The following is a 27283-nucleotide window of genomic DNA, read 5'->3' on the forward strand; positions in this document are numbered from 1 at the left end:
TGTGTATATATATATATTAGTGCTGGGCAAGTTAACGCGTTATTATCGCGTCAACGCTTTCATTAATTAACGCCGACAATTATTTTATAGCGCATTAATGCATTTTTTAAAATTGTTTTTTATTTTGAAAGTGCGTTGCTCACTGGCAGCAGTGGAGGAACGGAGACGACTGGACATCGCTGGTAAAGTCTCAGACACTCACATGTTAGTGCAGCTACATGCTGACATTCACCGTAAACACATTCAAACGCACAGATCGGGAGCGAAGGACTTTGAAAGTTAGCGGAAGCATTAACGTGCGACAACATCCGGTTTCTTCAGACCAACATCCGGTTTTCAGAATAAGATGCCAACAAAGTATGAATCATATTCACATTAAGTATAAAACATGCTGCATCTCGTGAGTTAAAGGGAAAATACACCTGCATTGTGGGTAAAGTGTCTTTATTCTTTGATCGCTGGGTCACCTTCATCACCTCTGAGTTACAGCATCATAGTGATGAAGAGTAGAGCTGCGTCATAGTGATGAAGAGTAGAGCTGCATCATAGTGATGAAGAGTAGAGCTGCATCATAGTGATGAAGAGTAGAGCAGCATCATAGTGATGAAGAGTAGAGCTGCATCATAGTGATGAAGAGTAGAGCAGCATCATAGTGATGAAGAGTAGAGCTGTATCATAGTGATGAAGAGTAGAGCTGCGTCATAGTGATGAAGAGTAGAGCAGCGTCATAGTGATGAAGAGTAGAGCTGCGTCATAGTGATGAAGAGTAGAGCAGCGTCATAGTGATGAAGAGTAGAGCTGCATCATAGTGATGAAGAGTAGAGCAGCATCATAGTGATGAAGAGTAGAGCAGCATCATAGTGATGAAGAGTAGAGCTGCATCATAGTGATGAAGAGTAGAGCAGCATCATAGTGATGAAGAGTAGAGCTGTATCATAGTGATGAAGAGTAGAGCTGCGTCATAGTGATGAAGAGTAGCACTGCATCATAGTGATGAAGAGTAGAGCTGCATCATAGTGATGAAGAGTAGAGCAGCATCATAGTGATGAAGAGTAGAGCTGCGTCATAGTGATGAAGAGTAGAGCTGCATCATAGTGATGAAGAGTAGAGCAGCATCATAGTGATGAAGAGTAGAGCTGTATCATAGTGATGAAGAGTAGAGCTGCATCATAGTGATGAAGAGTAGAGCTGCATCATAGTGATGAAGAGTAGAGCTGCGTCATAGTGATGAAGAGTAGAGCTGCGTCATAGTGATGAAGAGTAGAGCTGTATCATAGTGATGAAGAGTAGAGCTGCGTCATAGTGATGAAGAGTAGAGCTGCGTCATAGTGATGAAGAGTAGAGCTGCATCATAGTGATGAAGAGTAGAGCTGTATCATAGTGATGAAGAGTAGAGCTGCGTCATAGTGATGAAGAGTAGAGCTGCGTCATAGTGATGAAGAGTAGAGCTGCATCATAGTGATGAAGAGTAGAGCAGCATCATAGTGATGAAGAGTAGAGCAGCATCATAGTGATGAAGAGTAGAGCAGCATCATAGTGATGAAGAGTAGAGCAGCGTCATAGTGATGAAGAGTAGAGCAGCGTCATAGTGATGAAGAGTAGAGCTGCATCATAGTGATGAAGAGTAGAGCTGCGTCATAGTGATGAAGAGTAGAGCTGCATCATAGTGATGATGAGTAGAGCTGCATCATAGTGATGAAGAGTAGAGCAGCATCATAGTGATGAAGAGTAGAGCAGCATCATAGTGATGAAGAGTAGAGCAGCGTCATAGTGATGAAGAGTAGAGCAGCGTCATAGTGATGAAGAGTAGAGCTGCATCATAGTGATGAAGAGTAGAGCTGCGTCATAGTGATGAAGAGTAGAGCTGCATCATAGTGATGAAGAGTAGAGCTGCATCATAGTGATGAAGAGTAGAGCTGCGTCATAGTGATGAAGAGTAGAGCTGCGTCATAGTGATGAAGAGTAGCGCTGCATCATAGTGATGAAGAGTAGAGCTGCATCATAGTGATGAAGAGTAGAGCTGCGTCATAGTGATGAAGAGTAGAGCAGCGTCATAGTGATGAAGAGTAGAGCAGCATCATAGTGATGAAGAGTAGAGCTGCATCATAGTGATGAAGAGTAGAGCAGCATCATAGTGATGAAGAGTAGAGCTGCATCATAGTGATGAAGAGTAGAGCAGCATCATAGTGATGAAGAGTAGAGCTGCATCATAGTGATGAAGAGTAGAGCTGCATCATAGTGATGAAGAGTAGAGCAGCATCATAGTGATGAAGAGTAGAGCTGCATCATAGTGATGAAGAGTAGAGCAGCATCATAGTGATGAAGAGTAGAGCAGCATCATAGTGATGAAGAGTAGAGCTGCATCATAGTGATGAAGAGTAGAGCTGCATCATAGTGATGAAGAGTAGAGCAGCATCATAGTGATGAAGAGTAGAGCTGCATCATAGTGATGAAGAGTAGAGCAGCATCATAGTGATGAAGAGTAGAGCAGCATCATAGTGATGAAGAGTAGAGCAGCATCATAGTGATGAAGAGTAGAGCTGCATCATAGTGATGAAGAGTAGAGCTGCATCATAGTGATGAAGAGTAGAGCAGCATCATAGTGATGAAGAGTAGAGCTGCATCATAGTGATGAAGAGTAGCGCTGCATCATAGTGATGAAGAGTAGAGCTGCATCATAGTGATGAAGAGTAGAGCAGCATCATAGTGATGAAGAGTAGAGCAGCATCATAGTGATGAAGAGTAGAGCTGCATCATAGTGATGAAGAGTAGAGCTGCATCATAGTGATGAAGAGTAGAGCAGCATCATAGTGATGAAGAGTAGAGCTGCATCATAGTGATGAAGAGTAGAGCTGTATCATAGTGATGAAGAGTAGAGCTGCATCATAGTGATGAAGAGTAGAGCTGCATCATAGTGATGAAGAGTAGAGCAGCATCATAGTGATGAAGAGTAGAGCTGCATCATAGTGATGAAGAGTAGCGCTGCATCATAGTGATGAAGAGTAGAGCTGCATCATAGTGATGAAGAGTAGAGCTGCATCATAGTGATGAAGAGTAGAGCAGCATCATAGTGATGAAGAGTAGAGCAGCATCATAGTGATGAAGAGTAGAGCTGCATCATAGTGATGAAGAGTAGAGCAGCATCATAGTGATGAAGAGTAGAGCTGCATCATAGTGATGAAGAGTAGCGCTGCATCATAGTGATGAAGAGTAGAGCTGCATCATAGTGATGAAGAGTAGAGCTGCATCATAGTGATGAAGAGTAGAGCAGCATCATAGTGATGAAGAGTAGAGCAGCATCATAGTGATGAAGAGTAGAGCAGCATCATAGTGATGAAGAGTAGAGCTGCATCATAGTGAGCGTAACAATGCGATTCATTCTAATATTTTAATATATATATATATATATATATATATATATATATTAAAATATTTAATCGCGATAAATCGCATTGTTATGGCAAAGTTCAAGAATTAATTATAAGTAGTGTATTCTAAAAGTGCTGCTATATGAACAAAAGGGCAATAACATTTGGTTCACGAGATGCAGGCAGCATGTTTTATACTTAATGTGAATATAATTATTATTTTTTTCCCAACTCAAAAGGCTCAAGGACACACACACACACACACACAGCTGACTACAGGATGTTTGCTGGCTTTTATCCCACTGTTCTTGTCATCCTCTTGTTGCTATGGATATGTATTGTCTCTTGTCTTTCAATTAAAAAAAAAAATGATCATGAATTTTAAAAAATGCATTCACGCGCGATAAAATAATTGTCGCGTTAATTAATGAATGCGTTAACACGAAATTAACGCGTTAACTTGCCCAGCACTAACATATATATATATATATATATATATATATATATATATATATATATATATATATATATATATATATATATATATATATATATATATATATTTAAAGAGTCCACAACACTGAGGTGAGACACATCAAAGGGTTAATTCTTCATTCACAGTGTTTCTGTTTCTCACTTATGATCCGTTTCTCCAGAACTTTGGCTCTGATAAAGCCAGACGTCGTCACCAAGATGGGAGATATGTTGGAGTCGATCTACTCCTCAAACCTGATGGTGACCAAAGCTAAGATGACCACGCTCACCTGGTAAGAAGGAGGCATTAGAACACGAGGCATTAGAACACGAGGCATCAGAACACGAGGCATCAGAACATGAGGCATTAGAACATGATTTTTTTACTCCCGATCAACAAAAGAAAGTCTCTGAAATATTATTATTTCATTTTGTGGGTTTAATATGTTTAATTTGAATGTCGACATATTTCACTAAAATGTCTTCAGTTGGTTTGAAGGACGCTACTCAGCAGTTTTGTCTCCTAGCAACAGAACCACAGATTACATCTAAAGAAGTGACACCAAACTAGTAAACTAATAAAGTAGTAAACTAGTATGCTAGTAAACGAAAGTAAAGTAGTAAACTAGTAACCTACTAAACCAGTAAACTAGTAAAGTAGTAACCTACTAAACTACTAAAGTCGTAAAGTATTAACCTACTAAACTAGTAAAGTAGTAAAGTAGTTGACTGGTAAAGTAGTAAAGCAGTGAACTAGTAAACTACTAAACTAGTAAAGTAGTAACCTACTAAACTAGTAAAGTAGTAAAGTAGTTGACTATTAAACTAGTAAACGAGTAAAGTAGTAACCTACTAAACTAGTAAAGTAGTAACCTACTAAACTAGTAAAGTAGTAAAGTAGTTGACTAGTAAACTAGTAAAGCAGTAAACTACTAAACTGGTAAAGTAGTAACCTACTAAACTAGTAAACTAGTAACCTACTAAACTAGTAACCCACTAAACTAGTAACCCACTAAACTAGTAACCTACTAAACGAGTAAAGTAGTAACCTAGTAAACTAGTAACCTACTAAAGTAGTAAACTAGTGCTGCTGTTTCTGTTATAAAACCCTGATTGAAAACACTTTCTCATTCTTATCTGATGAATAAAATCCCTCCTGAGGTTCTAATACTTCCCTCTGGAATCAGCGTGTTTTGGAACCTTTGACACCAAGTCCACCGTTAACCCTGAAGAAGTGAAATAACGTCTGTGGTCGGTTTAGTTGGAGCTTCAGAGAAACTGGTGAGATAAGGTGGCCACTCATTAACTCCACTCTTTACGGTTCCTCTCTCCTTACAGGAGGCAGGCGGCAGACTTTTATGTGGAACATCAGTCGAAGCCTTTCTTCAAGTGAGTGCCAGTCAATGATTAGCCGGCTGAGAGCTGACGGATCATTAACAGAACCACAGAGTCACATTCAGACACATTTAACAGAACCACAGAGTCACATTCAGACACATTTAACAGAACCACAGAGTCACATTCAGACACATTTAACAGAACCACAGAGTCACATTCAGACACATTATACTGGACGTTCTGTGACTATGAGCTCAGTTTATTATGTGAAGCAACAGAAGACTCAGAAGACTTTTAGTGCAAATTATGTACAAATCACACATAAATAAATAGAAGTGTTGGAATAATCTGTAATATTACAATATTATAAAATGTTAATATTATATGGACCCAGTTGGCTTTTTGCCTCTTCCTGCACTGTGATATTATTTATGTTTGTTTATTTTTATTGTATTGTTTAAATTGTGCAACTAAACTAAATGACACTCAACTCAACTAAAGTAAACTAAAGTAAACTCAACTCAACTAAAGTAAAGTAAACTCAACTCAACTAAAGTAAACTCAACTAAAGTAAAGTAAACTCAACTCAACTAAAGTAAACTAAAGTAAAGTAAAGTAAAGTAAACTCAACTAAAGTAAACTAAAGTAAAGTAAACTCAACTCAACTAAAGTAAACTAAAGTAAAGTAAACTCAACTAAAGTAAACTAAACTAAAGTAAACTAAAGTAAACTCAACTCAACTAAAGTAAACTCAACTCAACTAAACTAAAGTAAACTCAACTAAATTAAAGTAAACTAAAGTAAACTCAACTAAAGTAAACTAAACTAAAGTAAACTCAACTCAACTAAACTAAACTGAAGTAAACTCAACTCAACTAAACTCAACTCAACTAAACTAAACTAAAGTAAACTATTATATGGACCCAGTTGGCTTTTTGCCTCTTCCTGCACTGTGATATTATTAAATAAATAGAAGTGTTGGAATAATCTGTAATATTATAATATTATAAAATGTTAATATTATATGGACCCAGTTGGCTTTTTGCCTCTTCCTGCACTGTGATATTATTAAATAAATAGAAGTGTTGGAATAATCTGTAATATTATAATATTATAAAATGTTAATATTATATGGACCCAGTTGGCTTTTTGCCTCTTCCTGCACTGTGATATTATTAAATAAATAGAAGTGTTGGAATAATCTGTAATATTATAATATTATAAAATGTTAATATTATATGGACCCAGTTGGCTTTTTGCCTCTTCCTGCACTGTGATATTATTTATGTTTGTTTATTTTTATTGTATTGTTTAAATTGTGCAACTAAACTAAATGACACTCAACTCAACTAAAGTAAACTAAAGTAAACTCAACTCAACTAAAGTAAAGTAAACTCAACTCAACTAAAGTAAACTCAACTAAAGTAAAGTAAACTCAACTCAACTAAAGTAAACTAAAGTAAAGTAAAGTAAAGTAAACTCAACTAAAGTAAACTAAAGTAAAGTAAACTCAACTCAACTAAAGTAAACTAAAGTAAAGTAAACTCAACTAAAGTAAACTAAACTAAAGTAAACTAAAGTAAACTCAACTCAACTAAAGTAAACTCAACTCAACTAAACTAAAGTAAACTCAACTAAATTAAAGTAAACTAAAGTAAACTCAACTAAAGTAAACTAAACTAAAGTAAACTCAACTCAACTAAACTAAACTGAAGTAAACTCAACTCAACTAAACTCAACTCAACTAAACTAAAGTAAACTATTATATGGACCCAGTTGGCTTTTTGCCTCTTCCTGCACTGTGATATTATTAAATAAATAGAAGTGTTGGAATAATCTGTAATATTATAATATTATAAAATGTTAATATTATATGGACCCAGTTGGCTTTTTGCCTCTTCCTGCACTGTGATATTATTTATGTTTGTTTATTTTTATTGTATTGTTTAAATTGTGCAACTAAACTAAATGACACTCAACTCAACTAAAGTAAACTAAAGTAAACTCAACTCAACTAAAGTAAAGTAAACTCAACTCAACTAAAGTAAACTCAACTAAAGTAAAGTAAACTCAACTCAACTAAAGTAAACTAAAGTAAAGTAAAGTAAAGTAAACTCAACTAAAGTAAAGTAAACTAAAGTAAAGTAAACTCAACTCAACTAAAGTAAACTCAACTCAACTAAACTAAAGTAAACTAAAGTAAAGTAAACGCAACTAAAGTAAACTAAAGTAAAGTAAACTCAACTAAAGTAAACTAAAGTAAACTCAACTAAAGTAAAGTAAACTCAACTCAACTAAAGTAAACTAAACTAAAGTAAAGTAAACTCAACTAAAGTAAACTAAACTAAAGTAAACTCAAGTAAACTCAACTAAACTAAAGTAAACTAAAGTAAAGTAAACTCAACTAAAGTAAACTAAAGTAAAGTAAACTCAACTAAAGTAAACTCAACTCAACTAAAGTAAAGTAAACTCAACTCAACTAAAGTAAAGTAAAGTAAACTAAACTAAAGTAAAGTAAACTCAACTAAAGTAAACTAAACTAAAGTAAACTCAACTCAACTAAAGTAAACTCAACTCAACTAAACTAAACTAAACTAAACTAAAGTAAAGTAAACTAAAGTAAACTCAACTAAAGTAAAGTAAACTCAACTCAACTAAAGTAAACTCAACTAAACTCAACTCAACTAAACTAAACTAAAGTAAACTGAACTAAACTCAACTAAACTAAAGTAAACTCAACTAAACTCAACTCAACTAAACTAAACTAAAGTAAACTGAACTAAACTCAACTAAACTAAAGTAAACTCAAGTAAAGTAAACTGAACTAAACTCAACTAAAGTAAACTAAACTAAAGCAAAGTAAACTCAACTAAACTAAAGTAAACTCAACTAAAGTAAAGTTAACTAAACTAAACTAAACTAAAGTAAAGTAAAGTAAACTCAACTCAACTAAAGTAAAGTAAACTAAACTAAAGTAAACTAAAGTAAAGTAAACTAAACTAAAGTAAAGTAAACTCAACTCAACTAAAGTAAAGTAAACTAAAGTAAACTAAAGTAAAGTAAAGAAAACTAAATTAAACTAAAGTAAAGTAAACTCAACTCAACTAAAGTAAAGTAAACTACAGCAAACTAAAGTAAAGTAAAGTAAACTGAAGTAAAGTAAAGTAAACTCAACTCAACTAAAGTAAAGTAAAGTAAACTGAAGTAAAGTAAAGTAAACTCAACTCAACTAAAGTAAACGAGCTCCACTAACATGCTTCTCGTTCCAGTAACCTGGTCCAGTTTGCGTCCTCGGGCCCCGTGGTGGCCCTGGAGCTGATGGGGGACGGGGCCGTGTCCATCTGGAGGAGGCTCCTGGGGCCCGCCGACTCCTCGGCGGCGAGGAAGGAGGCGCCGCAGAGCGTCCGAGCTCGGTTCGGAACCGACGGCCTCAAGAACGTCGGCCACGGCTCCGACTCGCTGGCTGCAGCCGCGAGAGTAAGAACATGAAATCAGCGCTTTATTGGTGTTCTGATTCATGCACCTGAACGTTTTTCATTCTGTCTCTTGCATCAGGAGCTGGAGTTCTTCTTCCCGTCCACCGTCGGCCACGGTCCCTCCAACACGGCCACGTACTCAGACTGCACGTGTTGCATCATCAAACCTCACGCCGTATCAGAAGGTACGGACCGCTCTCTATTTGTGGAGGTTATTATCACCGCGGTGAAACATTCCTGAGTGAGGCCGACCACATCGGGCCACTGGGTTTTTCCAAATCCCTAAATCTGATCCCTGGGGGGGGGGGGGGGGGGGGGGCATGCCTCTGGAGCTGTGACCTGTGAAATGTGCTCACAGAGAGCTGAAGGACTCGTTTGATCTGGAGAGCTGCTCCTCAGTCTGCTATCTGATCTGGAACCAGCTCACGTTCCATCAGGTATCTGAGCTCTCTGTGTTCTTCTCTCTATTGTTAGAGGCGCTCACTGTGGGTGTAAGGACTCTTCTAACGCGCCACCACCTGGTCATGTGACCTGTTACTTGATCTTCATGACTGGAACACCTGAGATGGTGGTTAGCATCAGCGTGTTAGCATTTAGCTCAAAGCAGAGCCAGCATTGCTGTAGTCTCCTTCTTACGTGTAAAGACATGTTGACCCCGTCAAAATAAAAGCCCTTTATGTTGTGCTGTAGGTGTGGCGGTGATCGAGCCACACCTACATGGAACGAAGCCATCGTTGATGTTGCTTTTCCTGCTGGGACAAGTTTAAATCTGTGCCGTGAGAAAGGGTGACCCAGTGAAAGCTTCTTTGTTTGGCTGCAGGGCGGAATGAGTTGTTATGTTGTTAATACATACTGTTGCACCACATCAATGATGAAATCTCTCTGTCTATTAAAAACAAACTGCCATGACAGATTTTTAATTCCAGCTCTCTCCTCGATGGTGAAGTACATTTCATTTAACCATTTCTAGGTCTGTAACTTTATGAATCCAGCAGTTAGTCTGAGCCCGTCGTGGTCTGATGGCCTTTGGTTGAACTGACATCATTTTAACAGCTGCTGTCGCCTTAAAGGAGCAACATACCAGATTGGGAGCATTTTCGATTGCCTCTCAATGGCTCTCTGCTAACGGTGCTAACAGGGCTAACATGGCTAACGGCGCTAACATGGCTAACAGGGCCGTCTGCAGAGGCTCAGGCTACGATCCACAGGCCAGTTTAAACAAAGCATCCCAGAGTTTACCTGAGGAGCTGAGATCACAATGAAGATAGATGAGGTCACAGCGAGGGCACAAGGAAGTAGTGAAGCTCCTCCGGCCTGTGAGCCAATCACAGGACGGCCTCGAGTCTTTTATTCATGCTGACGTTGCTTCATACAAAAACAAAACGGTGTTAAACATTTCATTCCACGAGGTCGACAAAAGTCTAAAACGTCACCTATTGAAACCTGCAGGAACCCTGACACACCTGTGAGTGTGTGTGGGTGTGTGTGTGAGAGGGTGTGTGTGTGTGTGAAAGTGTGTTGAAGATCATTTTGGAGGCCGAATTACACTCCAGCTCTCCAGCCAATCACAGCGCTGATAGAGTCGTGTCTGATAATCACTCAGAGTCGAGCAGCTTCTGTTGCCAGGCGCCCAGAACTGGGTCTCCTAGCAACAGCACCAGCTGGTGGGGGTGGGGGGCACAGAGGTGGTTACTTACCTAGAGAAATTCATCAGAGCAACACACAGATGAGAATAACCTTCATCTTCTTCGTCTGTCTGTCCAAAGGAGACGACCTGAGAGTCATATATATATACATATGACATGTCAGCATGACGCCTCCTTCAGGAACAATAATACAGATAATAAATAGTGATGAAGAGTTGATGTGTTTCACAGGTCTGACGGGGAAGATCCTGAACTCCATCTCAGAGTCTGGATTCAACATCTCAGCACTTCAGATGGTGAAAAACACAAAAAGAACAACACGTCCTCTTCCTGTCCTCATGTCTCTGTCATCATGTCTCTGTCCTCATGTGTCTGTCCTCATGTGTCTCTGTCCTCATGTGTCTGTCCTCATGTCTCTGTCCTCATGTATCTGTCCTCATGTATCTGTCCTCATGTGTGTCTGTCCTCATGTGTCTGTCCTCATGTGTCTGTCGTCATGTGTCTCTGTCCTCATGTGTCTGTCCTCATGTGTCTCTGTCCTCATGTGTCTGTCCTCATGTGTCTGTCCTCATGTATCTGTCCTCATGTGTGTCTGTCCTCATGTATCTGTCCTAATGTGTCTCTGTCCTCATGTGTCTGTCCTCATGTGTCTCTGTCCTCATGTGTCTGTCCTCATGTCTCTGGCCTCGTGTGTCTGTCCTCATGTATCTGTCCTCGTCTCTGTCCTCATGTGTCTGTCCTCATGTATCTGTCCTCATGTTTCTCTGTCCTCATGTGTCTGTCCTCATGTCTCTGGCCTCGTGTGTCTGTCCTCATGTATCTGTCCTCATGTGTCTGTCCTCATGTATCTGTCCTTGTCTCTGTCCTCATGTGTCTGTCCTCATGTCTCTGTCCTTGTGTCTCTGTCCTCGTGTCTCTGTCCTCGTGTCTCTGTCCTCGTGTCTCCGTCCTCGTGTCTCCGTCCTCGTGTCTCTGGCCTCGTGTCCTCGTGTCTCCGTCCTCGTGTCTCCGTCCTCGTGTCTCTTCCCTCGTGTCCTCGTGTCTCCGTCCTCGTGTCTCCGTCCTCGTGTCTCCGTCCTCGTGTCTGTCCTCGTGTCTCCGTCCTCGTGTCTCCGTCCTCGTGTCTCCGTCCTCGTGTCTCTGCCCTCGTGTCTCCGTCCTCGTGTCTCCGTCCTCGTGTCTCCGTCCTCGTGTCTCTGTCCTCGTGTCTCTGCCCTCGTGTCTCTGTCCTCGTGTCTCCGTCCTCGTGTCTCCGTCCTCGTGTCTCTGCCCTCGTGTCTCCGTCCTCGTGTCTCTGCCCTCGTGTCTCTGGCCTCGTGTCCTCGTGTCTCTGTCCTCGTGTCTCCGTCCTCGTGTCTCCGTCCTCGTGTCTCCGTCCTCGTGTCTCCGTCCTCGTGTCTCCGTCCTCGTATCCCCGTCCTCGTGTCTCTGTCCTCGTGTCTCCGTCCTCGTGTCTCCGTCCTCGTGTCTCCGCCCTCGTGTCTCCGTCCTCGTGTCTCCATCCTCGTGTCTCCGTCCTCGTGTCTCTGTCCTCGTGTCTCCGTCCTCGTGTCTCTGTCCTCGTGTCTCTGCCCTCGTGTCCTCGTGTCTCCGTCCTCGTGTCTCTGTCCTCGTGTCTCCGTCCTCGTATCCCCGTCCTCGTGTCTCTGCCCTCGTGTCTCCGTCCTCGTGTGTCTGTCCTCAGGACACCGATCGATCGATCATGTTTCCTCACAGAGCTTTGATGTTATTTATGGGATGGAATAAAGAGTCGGAGCCTTGAAGCTGTAGAAACGCTGGTGTTTGTGTGATGATGGCGCCGTAAACACTAACACACCATTTACATTCCATTCATCAACATTCCTTCCTGTTCTGCTTTCTCCATATTTCATCATCTTTCCTCCTCTCAGTTCAATGTGGACCGGGCCAACGCAGAAGAGTTCTATGAGGTGTACCGAGGCGTGGTCAGCGAATACCCTGTGAGTAGAGAACCCGTGGGTCTGTTGAGTGGAGAACCCGTGGGTCTGTTGAGTGGAGAACCCGTGGGTCTGTTGAGTGGAGAACCCGTGGGTCTGTTGAGTAGAGAACCCGTGGTTCTGTTGAGTAGAGAACCCGTGGGTCTGTTGAGTAGAGAACCCGTGGGTCTGTGAGTAGAGAACCCGTGGGTCTGTTGAGTGGAGAACCCGTGGTTCTGTTTGTTGCTCTGTGAAGGTTCTCCTGTAACAGAGACGTGTGGTTCCTCTCCCTACAGAACATGGTGACCGAGCTGTGCTCTGGACCCTGCATGGTTCTGGAGATCCACGGCACCGACGCCCCTCAGGCCTTCAGGAGGTTCTGTGGACCTGCCGACCCAGTGAGTCCTCTTTAGGTCCTTTAGAACAGTGATTCTCAACTGGTGGGACCCGTTCTCAGTGGGCCGCGGGCCTTTGCCTGAAGAAAAAATTAAAAATCTTTTTTAAAGTGCTTTTATTTTGAAGGTGAGTGCATATTCACACTCCTTAACAATATTTGGCGTTAATGCCTTGTCATGCTAATATCAGCAGAGGATAAACTGAAAACTATACCTCTGTCAAATGACACTATAAGTATTGAATTGAAGACATGTCGGACATATTTATATACAGTGTATATATATATGTATATATATATATATATACTGTATTATATATACAGTATATGTAATGACGAAGGACTGAAGGACAGATTTCCTTCAGTCCTTCGTCACAAAGTCACTGAGGTTGCTCCCACACAACAGGAAGCCAGTTGATTGACTCATGATTTCCAGGTCACATGACCGTAAAGCAACAGCAGCTCATTGATGGCAAAGTAATGAAGCCTCCGGTCGGGTTTCTGCTCTCTACACTTAAAGCAGCTACCAGGAACTTTCACGTTGCGGTGAAGTCGGCGCCCCCAGTGGACAACAGTGGTAGTGTTCTCCCAGAATGACGACAGTCAGCTGGTCATCATCGCTGTGATTGAGAGATTAAATACGAGACGTTGTGTTTGAGCTTCATGAAGCTCACAAGAGGAGCTGGTTGTTGGTCTTCATAGATGAAGATGAACTTCCTGTTAAACTCTCTGAGCATCATGTCGGCTCAGAATATGATTTTATTGTTGATGTTTTCATCCATCTGTGTAAAGCTTCCTGTTCCTGGAGCCACTGAGATAAATATAGCACTAAATATAGAACTCTGTTCACTCTAAAGATCCATCGGAGGAGATGTAGCCTGGTTTACCCATAGTACTTTATTATATTATTATTATTTATAATAATAATAATTGTTATTATTTCTATTTTTATTATTTGATCTTTTTTTTAATTATTTAATTATTAATAATCAAAAAAAAATTGTGTTTTAAAAAAATGTGTATTATTATTTATAATAAGAATTGTTCTTATTGTTATTAATAGACCCGTTGGGACTCTTAGGTCTCTCCTCATTGGCTCGAGTAGTTCGTACACACAGACGACCAAGCGGCCATGTTTGTAGTCCTGATGTTCACCTCTGACCGATTCTCTCTGATTGATGCCGACAGATAAAAAAACACTGCAACAGTTCAGCCAATAATAATCGTAGCCTCGCATCGTAGCCGCTGATAGCATAATAGCTGCTGATAGCGTCGTAGCATCGTAGCTGCTGATAGCATCGTAGCAGCTGATAGCGTCGTAGCCGCTGATAGCTTCGTAGCATCGTAGCCGCTGATAGCATCGTAGCAGCTGATAGCGTCATAGCATCGTAGCCGCTGATAGCTTCGTAGCATCGTAGCCGCTGATAGCCTCGTAGCCGCTGATAGCCTTGTAGCATCATAGCCGCTGATAGCATCGTAGCCGCTGATAGCCTCGTAGCATCATAGCCGCTGATAGCATCATAGCCGCTGATAGCATCATAGCCGCTGATAGCATCGTAGCCGCTGATAGCATCGTAGCATCATAGCCGCTGATAGCATCGTAGCCGCTGATAGCCTCGTAGCATCATAGCCGCTGATAGCATCATAGCCGCTGATAGCATCGTAGCCGCTGATAGCCTCGTAGCATCATAGCCGCTAATAGCATCATAGCCGCCGATAGCATCGTACCGCTGATAGCCTCGTAGCATCATAGCCGCTGATAGCATCGTAGCCGCTGATAGCATCGTAGCCGCTGATAGCCTCGTAGCCGCTGATAGCCTCGTAGCATCGTAGCCGCTGATAGCATCATAGCCGCTGATAGCATCGTAGCCGCTGATAGCCGCTAATAGCATCATAGCCGCTGATAGCATCGTACCCGCTGATAACGAATTTCAAGCGTTGCTTGCTTTGTTGTCTGTACTAGCAGCTGTTGTGCAGTAAAAGTCTGCATTTCTGTGGAGGAAGCAGCCGTTATCGGAGCGATTAGCGAGCGGCGTGACCAGCATTTGTGTTGTATTAAATACTAATCGCGGTTAGCATTTCTCCATTCGTGGTAATGCTAAAATTAGCTTAGAAGCTAGCTAGTCGGACATGTTACATGATGGCTAAGCAAGAGCAGAATAGAGTGAGAGACGTGTGTTGACCACATTTATGGACCATGATCTAGTTAAACGTTTACGTGTTGATTTTAAAGGAGAGAGAGAGAGAGAGAGAGAGAGAGAGAGAGAGAGAGAGATGAGAGAGAGAGAGAGAGAGAGAGAGAGAGAGAGAGAGAGAGAGAGAGAGAGAGAGAGAGAGAGAGAGAGAGAGAGAGAGAGAGAGAGAGAGAGAGAGAGAGAGAGAGAGAGAGAGAGAGAGAGAGGTCCCGTTCTATATTCAGAGTGAATTAATTAGACCGCCTTGAGAGGGGTCAAAATACTTCAGATAAAACTACAGAGTAGTATTTATGACAACAGAACCTGCTGGTGGTCTGTCTCACTTCCTGTCTGCAGGTCACATGATCAGCTGCTGAGTCCTCACAGAACAGGATGTTCAGAAGTCCATCTGAACGTGTCATCACATTCACTTCCATGTTTATCACCCTGATAAGAAGGAAGTACTCTGAGCCTCTACTGCAGTACAAGTACTAGTACCACACTGGAAATACCAGTAAAAGTACTAGTACCACACTGTGGAAGTACAAGTAAAAGTACGATACCCCACTGTGAAAGTACAAGTAAAAGTACTAGTACCCCACTGTGAAAGTACAAGTAAAAGTACGAAACCCCACTGTGGAAATACAAGTAAAAGTACTAGTACCACACTGTGGAAGTACAAGTAAAAGTACTAGTACCCCACTGTGGAAGTACAAGTAAAAGTACTATACCCCACTGTGGAAATACAAGTAAAAGTACTAGTACCACACTGTGGAAATACTACAAGTAAAAGTACTAGTACCACACTGTGGAAGTACAAGTAAAAGTACTAGTACCCCACTGTGGAAGTACAAGTAAAAGTACTATACCCCACTGTGGAAATACAAGTAAAAGTACTATACCCCACTGTGGAAATACAAGTAAAAGTACTAGTACCACACTGTGGAAATACTACAAGTAAAAGTACTAGTACCCCACTGTGGAAGTACAGGTAAAAGTACTATACCCCACTGTGGAAGTACAAGTAAAAGTACGAGTACCACACTGTGGAAATACTACAAGTAAAAGTACTAGTACCACACTGTGGAAATACAAGTAAAAGTACTAATACCACACTGTGGAAATACAAGTAAAAGTACTAGTACCACACTGGAAATACAAGTAAAAGTACTAATACCACACTGTGGAAATACTACAAGTAAAAGTACTAATACCACACTGTGGAAATACAAGTGAAAGTTCTTCAGTTAAAGTGGAGGTAAAGTATTTAAAGTAAAAGTATTCAATGCAGAAAAATGTTTAAAAAATAAATAAAACCCAAAAAACTCAAATGATTCAAAATAAATTTGAATATAACTTTCATCAAAATAGTAATTGATTAATTGTACTGCTTTATAACGAAGCATCACATTTGATAAACTGTGTATGTTTTGTGTGTAAAATGAATTAAAGCGGTCAGATGAATGTATTTGAGTAAAAGTACTTAGTTACTTCCCACTAAGTGGACGAATGATGTTTCAACAGGAAGTCTCCAGACACCTCCGCCCCTCGTCTCTGCGAGCGCTGTACGGCAGAGACAAAGTGAAGAACGCCGTCCACGTCACAGACCTCCCCGAGGACGGCGTGCTGGAGGTGAGTGGGCGTTGCCCGATCCTCCGAAGGACACGCCCCCTAACCTCTGACCCCACGAAACGTGAGCCGAGTCGGACAGAAGAACATTTTGTTCCACACGCGACTAAACTTTAACTCGTTTGTTCTCAGGTTCAGTATTTCTTCAAGATTCTGGACAGATGACAAACACACAGGAAGCTGCAGAAGACGTGACAGTTGACTCATGTATGTTTATTGTTTCAGCCTTATGCAGATTAAATAAAGTGTTTGATCTTCAACATTGAACACACCGACTAAACATGTCATTACACGGGAAACGCCGCCGATGTCCTCTCAACTAACCTTTTTTTTTTTAGACCAGCGACTTTTTTTTTTTGATTCATACATTACACTTTGAAAAAAATGTACAACTGCATAAATATAAAATTCTTCCACCATGAAAATGGTTAAAACATTCAATAGTAAGTAGCATCACGTCGTGTGATGTCTCCAGCAGAACGAGATCAGAGTTGGAGATGACCCACAAAGCTCTACACTACCAGTTAAGAAGGAACAGAAGAAGAACGCTTCCATGGAGTCAGTCAGAGGGTCAGAGTACCATAGTAGTATTCAGTTAGAGCACATTAACACACACACACACACACCTTGGACCACTGAAGCGGACATAAGACGGAGCACAACAGGACTCTGAGAACACCTTCAGGATGAAACACTGGAGTTACAGTAATAGATGAACACATGGCTCGAGGAATATTCTCATGTACAATAGAATAAATATTTGCTATTGCTACTCTTGTATCTCTCACACACACACGGAGAAGCTAGTGTAAAGCACACAGATTAAGTGTAGGTCCTGTATATGATGAATGTTCAAAGACTAGTGGTGTTCATCTCAACTCTTTTATTCTCTCTACAATGTGTCGGGTGAAAGTGAGAGACGGTCACGAGGTGATGGTGAACTTGACGTCGAAGCGTCCCTGGTAGCGGTCCTTCTCGCTGTAGCCGATGTTGCCTCCGAACACTTTGCACTCGATGCGGAGCTCCGTGTTCAGGGTCAGGTTGGTGAACTTGATGGCCACCAGCGGCTGCAGGTACTGGGGGTGCAGCAGCTTGCCGTAGTACGGGTAGTACTGCAGAGGGAAGCCATCGCCCAGACCAAAGTACTTGATGGGTCCGATCTTGCTCTCGTCCTCGTCTCTCTGTGGAACACCAACGGAGGGTTTGAACTCAGCGCCTCCTCACTGTGTGAACAGAGAGGACGGGGCCTACCTTGTTCTTGCAGAAGATGGGGATCAGGTTGGACAGGTCTTTGGTCTGGAGAGGTCCTGGGAGAGACTGGTTGTCGGTCGGAGCCTGAAACCAGAGAGAGAACATCCTGAGTGTGAGGTCACGTGGTTTCCCATGATGCAACGTGTTCATTCACAACAGCAGCAAACATCAGAGCGTATAAACCAGCACAGTTCTGATTAATAATTCAGTAACAATCTGATATTAATAACTGTCTCAGGAGTAAACAACTCTACTGGTTTAAGGTTCAAATAAAAACGAAAAGGATCAAAATCACTGCAGCACAACCAGAGATATCCTCTTTTATTACACTGTCTGCTGCCTACATTACCCACAATGCAGCTGTAACCGCCGCCAGTGTTATGCTAGTGTTAGCTTCAAGGGACCAAGTGAATGCATGTAAACGAGGCTAATTTTATAATGTGACACATGGAACCAAGAAGAATCTCCTTTAATCTGATTCTTCATGAGACGAGGACGAACATCAGCGAACGCTTCACATGTTTCACTTCATGAACACAACAGTGTTCATATTCTAACGTCTACATTCTGACTGCGGTGGAACCGTTTCCTCTGATGCGTAAAGAGCGATGACGTGAAGATTAAACCATAAACTGTTGTTTCCACACGTGACTCAAGATCTCCAGACGCTTTGTGTTTGTTGGACCGACCATTGGCATGAAGTTGAAGATCCTGTTGAGCTTGACGATGATGCACGGCGTGGCGTCCTTGAAGCCGTAGCTCGGGTCGCTCTCTCCGGAGCAGCTTTGGAGCAGAGTCCGGCTGAAGCGACACGCCTTCCTCTGACCCAGGTCTCTCTCAATGGTGCCTCGGTCCTTGTAGGACATAGGAGAGTCTGAGGAGAAGGAATAATAAGATATTAATAATAAGATAATAATCAGGGATCAATACTGCAGCCGCTCTGTGATTGGCTCACACAGCAGCCGCTCTGTGATTGGCTCATACTAACCGCCACAGTTCTCAAAATTGATCTGGTCGGCCTGCCGGACGTCGTCGTACTTGGTGAGGAAATGCTCCACAGCTTCCACATACTTCTTGTAAGAAGCAGGATCAGTTACGTTGTACGCAATCTCAGATTTCTCTGAACGCGGCGTGTGAGACAGACCTGAAGACATAAACTCAGGTTTAAGAAAACAACACAGGTTTAATAAAAAGGAAAATATGGTCTCTTAAAAGTTAAAATGTTCAAAATGAAAGTGTTTTATTAATTAAATAACGTAAACTATTGACTCTCATAGAGTTCAGCATTTTTAATAATATTAATATTAATAATAATAAAGATAAAGTTAAAGTGTCTCTGCATTGAGGTGCATCACATCAGACTCTAAACACTCTGAGGTCTGTATGAGTCTTTATGGATTTATGTCTCTGTACTTTTCCACAGACGTAGAGCTCGAGGCCTCGTTGAGGCGTGGCATGAACACAGAGCTGAGAGGAAACCTTTCTCCTTTTTCTCCCAGCAGCCTCTCTGTTCGATCGTTGTTTGTTGCTATAGTTGTGAGCGTGTTGTGTGAGCAGCACCACCCCTCCCCCACTCTCTCACAATGGAAACTTTTAGAGTGAGAGGAGGGCTAAGCTAACTGCTGCTGCTTCCTTTATCTAGAGCTAACTGCTGCTGCTGCTTCCTTTATCTAGAGCTAACTGCTGCTGCTGCTGCTGCCTTTATCTAGAGCTAACTACTACTACTGCTGCCTTTATCTAGAGCTAACTACTACTACTACTGCTGCCTTTATCTAGAGCTAACTACTACTACTACTACTACTGCTGCTGCTTCTTCTTCCTTTATCTAGAGCCAACTACTACTACTGCTGCCTTTATCTAGAGCTAACTACTACTACTACTACTGCTGCCTTTATCTAGAGCTAACTACTACTACTACTACTACTGCCTTTATCTAGAGCTAACTACTACTACTGCTGCTGCCTTTATCTAGCGCTAACTACTACTACTACTGCCTTTACCTAGAGCCAACTACTACTACTGCTGCTGCATTTATCTAGAGCATACTACTGCTGCCTTTATCTAGAGCTAACTACTACTACTGCTGCTGCTTCTTCCTTTATCTAGAGCCAACTACTACTACTGCTGCCTTTATCTAGAGCTAACTACTACTACTACTACTACTACTGCTGCTGCTTCTTCCTTTATCTAGAGCCAACTACTAATACTGCTGCCTTTATCTAGAGCTAACTACTACTACTACTACTGTTGCTTCTTCCTTTATCTAGAGCCAACTACTACTACTGCTGCCTTTATCTAGAGCTAACTACTACTACTACTACTGCTGCTGCTGCTGCCTTTATCTAGAGCTAACAACTACTACTGCTGCTGCATTTATCTAGAGCATACTACTACTACTGCTGCCTTTATCTAGAGCTAACTACTACTACTACTACTACTGCTGCTGCTGCTTCTTCCTTTATCTAGAGCCAACTACTACTGCTGCTGCCTTTATCTAGAGCTAACTACTACTACTACGACTGCTGCCTTTATCTAGAGCTAACTACTACTACTGCTGCCTTTATCTAGAGCTAACTACTACTACTGCTGCTGCCTTTATCTAGAGCCAACTACTACTACTACTGCTGCTGCCTTTATCTAGAGCTAACTACTACTACTACTGCTGCTGCTGCCTTTATCTAGAGCTAACTACTACTACTATGACTGCTGCCTTTATCTAGAGCTAACTACTACTGCTGCCTTTATCTAGAGCTAACTACTACTACTGCTGCTTCTTCCTTTATCTAGAGCCAACTACTACTACTGCTGCCTTTATCTAGAGCTAACTACTACTACTACTACTACTACTGCTGCCTTTATCTAGAGCTAACGACTACTACTGCTGCTGCATTTATCTAGAGCATACTACTACTACTGCTGCCTTTATCTAGAGCTAACTACTACTACTACTACTGCTGCTGCTGCTGCTTCTTCCTTTATCTAGAGCTAACTACTACTACTACTACTGCTGCTGCTGCCGCCTTTATCTAGAGCTAACGACTACTACTACTACTACTACTGCCTTTATCTAGAGCCAACTACTACTACTGCTGCTGCTGCTGCCTTTATCTAGAGCTAACTATTACTACTACTGCCTTTATCTAGAGCTAACTACTACTACTACTGCCTTTATCTAGAGCATACTACTACTGCTGCCTTTATCTAGAGCTAACTACTACTACTGCTGCCTTTATCTAGAGCTAACTACTACTACTACTGCTGCCTTTATCTAGAGCTAACTACTACTACTACAACTGCTGCCTTTATCTAGAGCTAACTACTACTACTGCTGCCTTTATCTAGAGCTAACTACTACTACTGCTGCCTTTATCTAGAGCTAACTACTACTACTACGACTGCTGCCTTTATCTAGAGCTAACTACTACTACTGCTGCCTTTAACTAGAGCCTACTACTACTGCTGCCTGTATCTAGAGCCTACTACTACTGCTGCCTTTATCTAGAGCTAACTACTACTACTACTGCTGCCTTTATCTAGAGCCAACTACCGCTACTGCTGCCTTTATCTAGAGCTAACTACTACTGCTGCCTTTATCTAGAGCTAACTACTACTACTACGGCTGCTGCCTTTATCTAGAGCTAACTACTACTACTGCTGCCTTTATCTAGAGCTAACTACTACTACTGCTGCTGCCTTTATCTAGAGCTAACTACTACTACTGCTGCCTTTATCTAGAGCTAACTACTACTACTGCTGCCTTTATCTAGAGCTAACTACTACTACTGCTGCCTTTATCTAGAGCTAACTACTACTACTGCTGCCTTTATCTAGAGCTAACTACTACTACTACGACTGCTGCCTTTATCTAGAGCTAACTACTACTACTGCTGCTGCCTTTATCTAGAGCCAACTACTACCACTACTGCTGCTGCTTCCTTTATCTAGAGCTAACTACTAATACTACTGCCGCTTCCTTTATCTAGAGCTAACTACTACTGCTGCTTCCTTTATCTAGAGCTAACTACTACTACTACCTTTCTCTAGAGCTAACTTCTACTACTGCTGCTGCTGCTTCCTTTAGCTAGAGCTAACTACTACTACTGCTTCCTTTATCTAGAGCTAACTACTACTACTACTGTTGCTGCTGCCTTTATCTAGAGCTAACTACTACTACTACTGCTGCTGCCTTTATCTAGAGCTAACTACTACGACTACTGCTTCCTTTATCTAGAGCTAACTACTACTACTACTGCTGCCGCCTTTATCTAGAGCTAACTACTACTACTGCTGCTGCTGCCTTTATCTAGAGCTAACTACTACTACTACTACTGCCTTTATCTAGAGCTAACTACTACTACTGCTTCCTTTATCTAGAGCTAACTACTACTAATACTGCTGCTGCTGCCTTTATCTAGAGCTAACTACTACTACTGCTGCTGCTGCTGCTTCCTTTAGCTAGAGCTAACTACTACTACTGCTGCCTTTATCTAGAGCCAACTACTACTACTGCTGCTGCTGCTTCCTTTATCTAGAGCTAACTACTACTGCTGCTTCCTTTATCTAGAGCTAACTACTACGACTACTACTACTACTGATGCCTTTATCTAGAGCTAACTACTACTACTACTACTACTACTGCTGCTGCTGCTGCTGCTGCTGCCTTTATCTAGAGCCAACTACTACTACTGCTGCTGCTTCCTTTATCTAGAGCTAACAGAACCGGGTCCATGAACACAGATGTTCTGGTGAACGTTCAACATGTGCCGGGCACTTCTGGTCCGTTTCAGGCGCTCAGAATGAGACCATTTGATTATTCACAGATTAGGATTTTTTCCTGCAGAAAAACAAGCTTAGAGGTCTGAGCTGAGACAGAGTGGTTCTACTGACTAACACCACCACAGCTCGGGGGGGGGGGGGGGGGGGGGGGGGGGGCAGTGAAGGACAAAATGGCAGATGCTGATCTGAGGTCAGGAAGACTGTCTCTTACCTGGCGGGGCCACCCGGTCCTGGTAGGTGGGTTTGTAGTTACTGAGCGTGAGCAGCAGAGCCTGGATGGTCCCGATGAAGATCCCGGCCAAGCATCCGTAGAAGATCACGTAGAACAGGAAGATCTTCACTGCAGAGCAAACCACGAGGTTACAATCATCATAATTCATGTTTCTATCATTTATGAAGAAAACACGCTGAACATTCACACATACGTTCATTCATTCATTAATGAGTGAATGAAGAAGCAGCAGAGCCTTTATAAATGAACATGAAGCTGTAGGTTGGTCATTAAAGGGTTAAACACAGGAGACATTTCACAACAGTGACTCCATGGAGGGTTTTATCAACCGAATTGACTCGTTATTCTACAACGCCCCCCCCCCCCACCACTAACAACAGGTTGGACATGAAAACACCGTCCTCGTCTCTAGTTCGTCTAAAGATAAAGTGTTTCTGTAACACGACACAATCTACACGTTCCAGTCTCTAAGCCAGGGGTCTCAAACTCCCGGCCCGCAGGCCGAATCCGGCCGCCACGTCATTTTATGTGGCCCGCGAATCCGCCAGCTAAAAAATAAAAAAAGAAAGTTGTTTTTTTTAAGTTAGACTTGACAATAAAAATATTACCATAGTCGAAATTCTGAGATAGAAAGTCAAAATGATGAGATACTTAAACACACAGTCACAGAAGCAGCTCTTTGGCTGGTTACTGTACAGTTGACATGAAATGTATTGAACACTACTTTAAACGTGTCTTTAAAACACATGAAATACTTCACGTGGGATTGCGCAAACGCACCCTTGAAAGGATTTTACGCATTGAATTTGTCTTTGCTATTTTCTTTAATAGTTTGATCTTTGATAGAGTAATGTGGGTTTATTAACCCTAAATTAAAAGGATTTAAGTTATAACAGAAATGTGCTTAAATATATTTTTACATTTATATAACTGCATGTACAATATTTTTACACTTTAATAAACAATAATCAAATGCAGATCCTATAAACCGACAGACTTCCTCCCCGTGTGTTCACTGTTGATGTTGTGGAACCGTCCCAACATGTCTTCCCACTGCCAGTCTCATGTCAAGGTGTGAGTGTGGAACCGGTTTGGAACCGGTTGGACTCCACGTGTCTGATCTCCTGTTTGTCAGTTTTTATTTTAATGTGTGTAGACACACCGTCCTGTTTTTCATATTCCAACATGGCTGCTGCTCGTCACCTGCTGCTGCAGGCTTCCTGCGTGACACACCTGTTGGGGGGGAAACTGTTCTGATGCTGCAGGTTTCTGTATGATGAGGATCTGGAGAAGGCTCTCCTCTCATGTGTGTTCCAGCACTGATCTCTTCAGTCTGTCAACGGTGTTAAAGCTCTACAGGACTCGCTGGATCATGCGAGACCAACACAATGTAAATATGTGGGAGGACAGACAGTCAGTCAGACAGGATGGAGCACCTCCCCCACCAGAGGGCTGCTGCATGGCGGCTCTGCGGCACATTTACCAAGTGGTGGAGGACAGACACATGTCTGTCTCACTCTGAAGCTCATTTCAAACAGAAACACCGTCACTTCTTCTATCAAAGGTCAGTTTCAGCAACTCAAGGACACACCCCGACCTGTTGCTTTCCACAGAGCAACGTCGCCCTCTTTTTAGTTGGTGCGACACATCGCCCCCCCAAGACACACACAGTCAGCCTGTAGTAGTAGATGCAGTATAAGTACACGAGGAGAAGTATTACTACACTAATCACATGTTTCAGCTACTGTAACTTAGAACTATAAACCGTGTTGCCATGGAGACACACATGCTACCAGAGACCCGTTGAGTCCTCTCGAGAATAAACGGCCAAAAACCAGAAAACCACGTTCGGTAGGTTCGGCTGGACTCGGAGATGGAGGTGTGTGTGTGTGTGTGTGGGGGGGGGGGGGGACGGGGGGGGTACGGGACTCGTGAGTCGTGATCAGCTCCATGTTACTGTGTTACGGTGTTACCGGGCAGCGTCTAGAGCGCAATCCGACGTGATTTACACAGTTTATAATGAGATAAACGGTTTAACGGGAGCTTAACGTGGGGCTGAGTGATCCCATCAAAAATAACCTTAAAGTACTGAACACGAGTATTAATGAGCATTAAAGGAGCGACATTAACATCATTACTGTGAGGAGAACACGTCCTCTGGTTCTCCTCTAGTCCTCTCACCGGGACACTAGAACACAGACATAGAACACAGACCTTTTGACCAGTAAGAGAACAACTTAGACCACCCACAGCAACAACTGTCTCCCATTGGAGTCTACGGGAGAGCCCGGGTCTACGGGAGAGCCCGGCCCACCGCGGTGCGTCCTTCAGCGTGACCTTTTCATAAAGGACGTGTATTAATGATTAATGGATCAAATGATCCGGACTACGCCTTCAGGAATCATTTACTATGAACCATTAAAGCAAAGCGCCCCAACTCTTTACGAGCTTAAATGTGAACAAATACTGTGATTTACAGCGCGAGTTAATTACGTTTTAAAACCTCTAATTAGCTTTATTTTTTACCTACATTCGACCTGTAACGCGTGGAAGCTAAAACTCGTTAGCGCGTGTCGTGTTATTTACTGCGATTTAAACAAAGAACAACTTCTTCTTCTTCGTCGCCTCCATTGAAAAGCGGAGTCACGACGCAGCAGCATGTCGGATATCTAACAGGTGCTGTTAGTTCACACAGGAAACACTCTTCTTTAACCTCCATCTTCGTTTCTCTGACTTTGTGCCGCCATGAAGGTATAAAATATAAAAGGTGAATAAAAGACTTACACCAACTGCACCCGGTTCGTCCCAGAAACTCCTTCTTCTCTGAACTCCACACAAATATCCTCCAGCCGCCGTCGCTGTCCTTGTTCGCCGACATTGTTGGTTGACGTGATTTAACGGTGGTGTAGCTCAGCTTGTTAACTTGTCCCCGACAGGAAACGCGAAAGGACAGCTTCGTACCGGACTCCTCTAATACACCCACACACAATAAATGTATGTCTCAGAGACACACCGACTCCGCCTGTAAAAACTCCTGTAATAAGTTATACCCCGCGAAGAGGGAGGGCTGAGCTCAGCCAATCACGAGCCAGCCTCTGCCTCTGCGTAAGCGGGAAAACGAAGGAGGGGTGTAGGGGGAGGGGTTGCTCCTCTGGCTGAAACTACAGACACGAAAAAGATAAATTGGCCAACAGTTACAGACGAACGGTTTAAATGATGCCGGTGTCATGGAAACCACTGCGGTCCCTCGAGTCTCTCAAACTGTAATGTGGATAAACTAATGTGGATAAACTGTATGTTATCAATGTTATAAATATGCTGTAAATGTACAACACTGTTCGTATTAAAGTGGATATCTTTATTACTGTTGAACTGTCAATTTAATTTGGTCAGCAGCACTACCACTTTAATTTAGGCTAAATACTTCTACTGTTAATCCATGACTTTTAGCTAACTATCTCTACTGTTAATCCATGACTTTTAGCTAACTATCTCTACTGTTAATCCATGACTTTTAGCTAACTATCTCTACTGTTAATCCATAACTTTTAGCTAACTAGCTCTACTGTTAATCCATAACTTTTAGCTAACTATTTCCACTGTTAATCCATAACGTTTAGCTAACTATCTCTACTATTAATCCATAACTTTTAGCTAACTATTTCTACTGTTAATCCATAACTTTTAGCTAACTATCTCTACTGTTAATCCATAATTTTTAGCTAACTATCTCTACTGTTAATCCATGACTTTTAGCTAACTATCTCTACTGTTAATCCATAACTTTTAGCTAACTATCTCTACTGTTAATCCATAACTTTTAGCTAACTAGCTCTACTGTTAATCCATAACTTTTAGCTAACTATTTCCACTGTTAATCCATAACGTTTAGCTAACTATCTCTACTATTAATCCATAACTTTTAGCTAACTATTTCTACTGTTAATCCATAACTTTTAGCTAACTATCTCTACTGTTAATCCATAACTTTTAGCTAACTATCTCTACTGTTAATCCATGACTTTTAGCTAACTATCTCTACTGTTAATCCATGACTTTTAGCTAACTATCTCTACTGTTAATCCATGACTTTTAGCGAACTATCTCTGCTGTTAATCCATAACTTTTAGCTAACTATCTCTACTGTTAATCCATAACTTTTAGCTAACTATCTCTGCTGTTAATCCATAACTTTTAGCTAACTATTTCTACTGTTAATCCATCATTTTTAGCTAACTATCTCTACTGTTAATCCATGACTTTTAGCTAACTATCTCTACTGTTAATCCATAACTTTTAGCTAACTATCTCTACTGTTAATCCATAACTTTTAGCTAACTAGCTCTACTGTTAATCCATAACTTTTAGCTAACTATTTCCACTGTTAATCCATAACGTTTAGCTAACTATCTCTACTATTAATCCATAACTTTTAGCTAACTATTTCTACTGTTAATCCATAACTTTTAGCTAACTATCTCTACTGTTAATCCATAACTTTTAGCTAACTATCTCTACTGTTAATCCATGACTTTTAGCTAACTATCTCTACTGTTAATCCATGACTTTTAGCTAACTATCTCTACTGTTA

The 27283-nt window shown here is 41.7% G+C and overlaps 2 protein-coding genes across 2 annotated transcripts in view; one reads left to right on the forward strand and one right to left on the reverse strand.

Annotated features, from left to right (window-relative positions):
- The window catches only part of nme7 (NME/NM23 family member 7), an 18754-nt gene extending 1913 nt beyond the window's left edge, over positions 1–16841 (forward strand). Inside the window, exons 4-12 of the mRNA XM_079267439.1 lie at positions 4025–4135; positions 5181–5231; positions 8450–8657; positions 8736–8841; positions 10534–10598; positions 12192–12260; positions 12533–12634; positions 16329–16436; positions 16566–16841. Coding sequence (XP_079123565.1) covers positions 4025–4135; positions 5181–5231; positions 8450–8657; positions 8736–8841; positions 10534–10598; positions 12192–12260; positions 12533–12634; positions 16329–16436; positions 16566–16598 — 853 coding nt within the window. The 3' untranslated portion in view covers positions 16599–16841. The remainder of the gene's footprint in view (positions 1–4024; positions 4136–5180; positions 5232–8449; positions 8658–8735; positions 8842–10533; positions 10599–12191; positions 12261–12532; positions 12635–16328; positions 16437–16565) is intronic.
- Positions 16626–25710, reverse strand: atp1b1a (ATPase Na+/K+ transporting subunit beta 1a). Its single transcript, XM_079267443.1, has 6 exons — positions 25477–25710; positions 22672–22800; positions 18673–18828; positions 18374–18558; positions 17685–17768; positions 16626–17614 (listed from the first exon to the last, which is right to left on the reverse strand). The coding sequence occupies exons 1-6, from the start codon at positions 25568–25570 to the stop codon at positions 17357–17359; spliced, it is 906 nt and encodes a 301-aa protein (XP_079123569.1). The 5' UTR covers positions 25571–25710; the 3' UTR covers positions 16626–17356.
- Positions 25711–27283: the final 1573 nt, after the last annotated feature.

This window comes from Melanostigma gelatinosum (genome assembly GCF_949748355.1).
Source record: "Melanostigma gelatinosum genome assembly, chromosome: 4".
In the NCBI taxonomy this organism is placed as follows: domain Eukaryota; kingdom Metazoa; phylum Chordata; class Actinopteri; order Perciformes; family Zoarcidae; genus Melanostigma; species Melanostigma gelatinosum.

Coding starts and splice junctions, on each gene's coding strand:
- atp1b1a (XM_079267443.1), bottom strand. CDS start 25,570: ATGTCGGCGAACAAGGACAGCGACGGCGGCTGGAGGATATTTGTGTGG. Junction 17,769..18,373: donor TCTTCAACTTCATGCCAATG/GTCGGTCCAACA, acceptor CTCTGGTTTCAG/GCTCCGACCGACAACCAGTC. Junction 17,615..17,684: donor CCATCTTCTGCAAGAACAAG/GTAGGCCCCGTC, acceptor GGTGTTCCACAG/AGAGACGAGGACGAGAGCAA.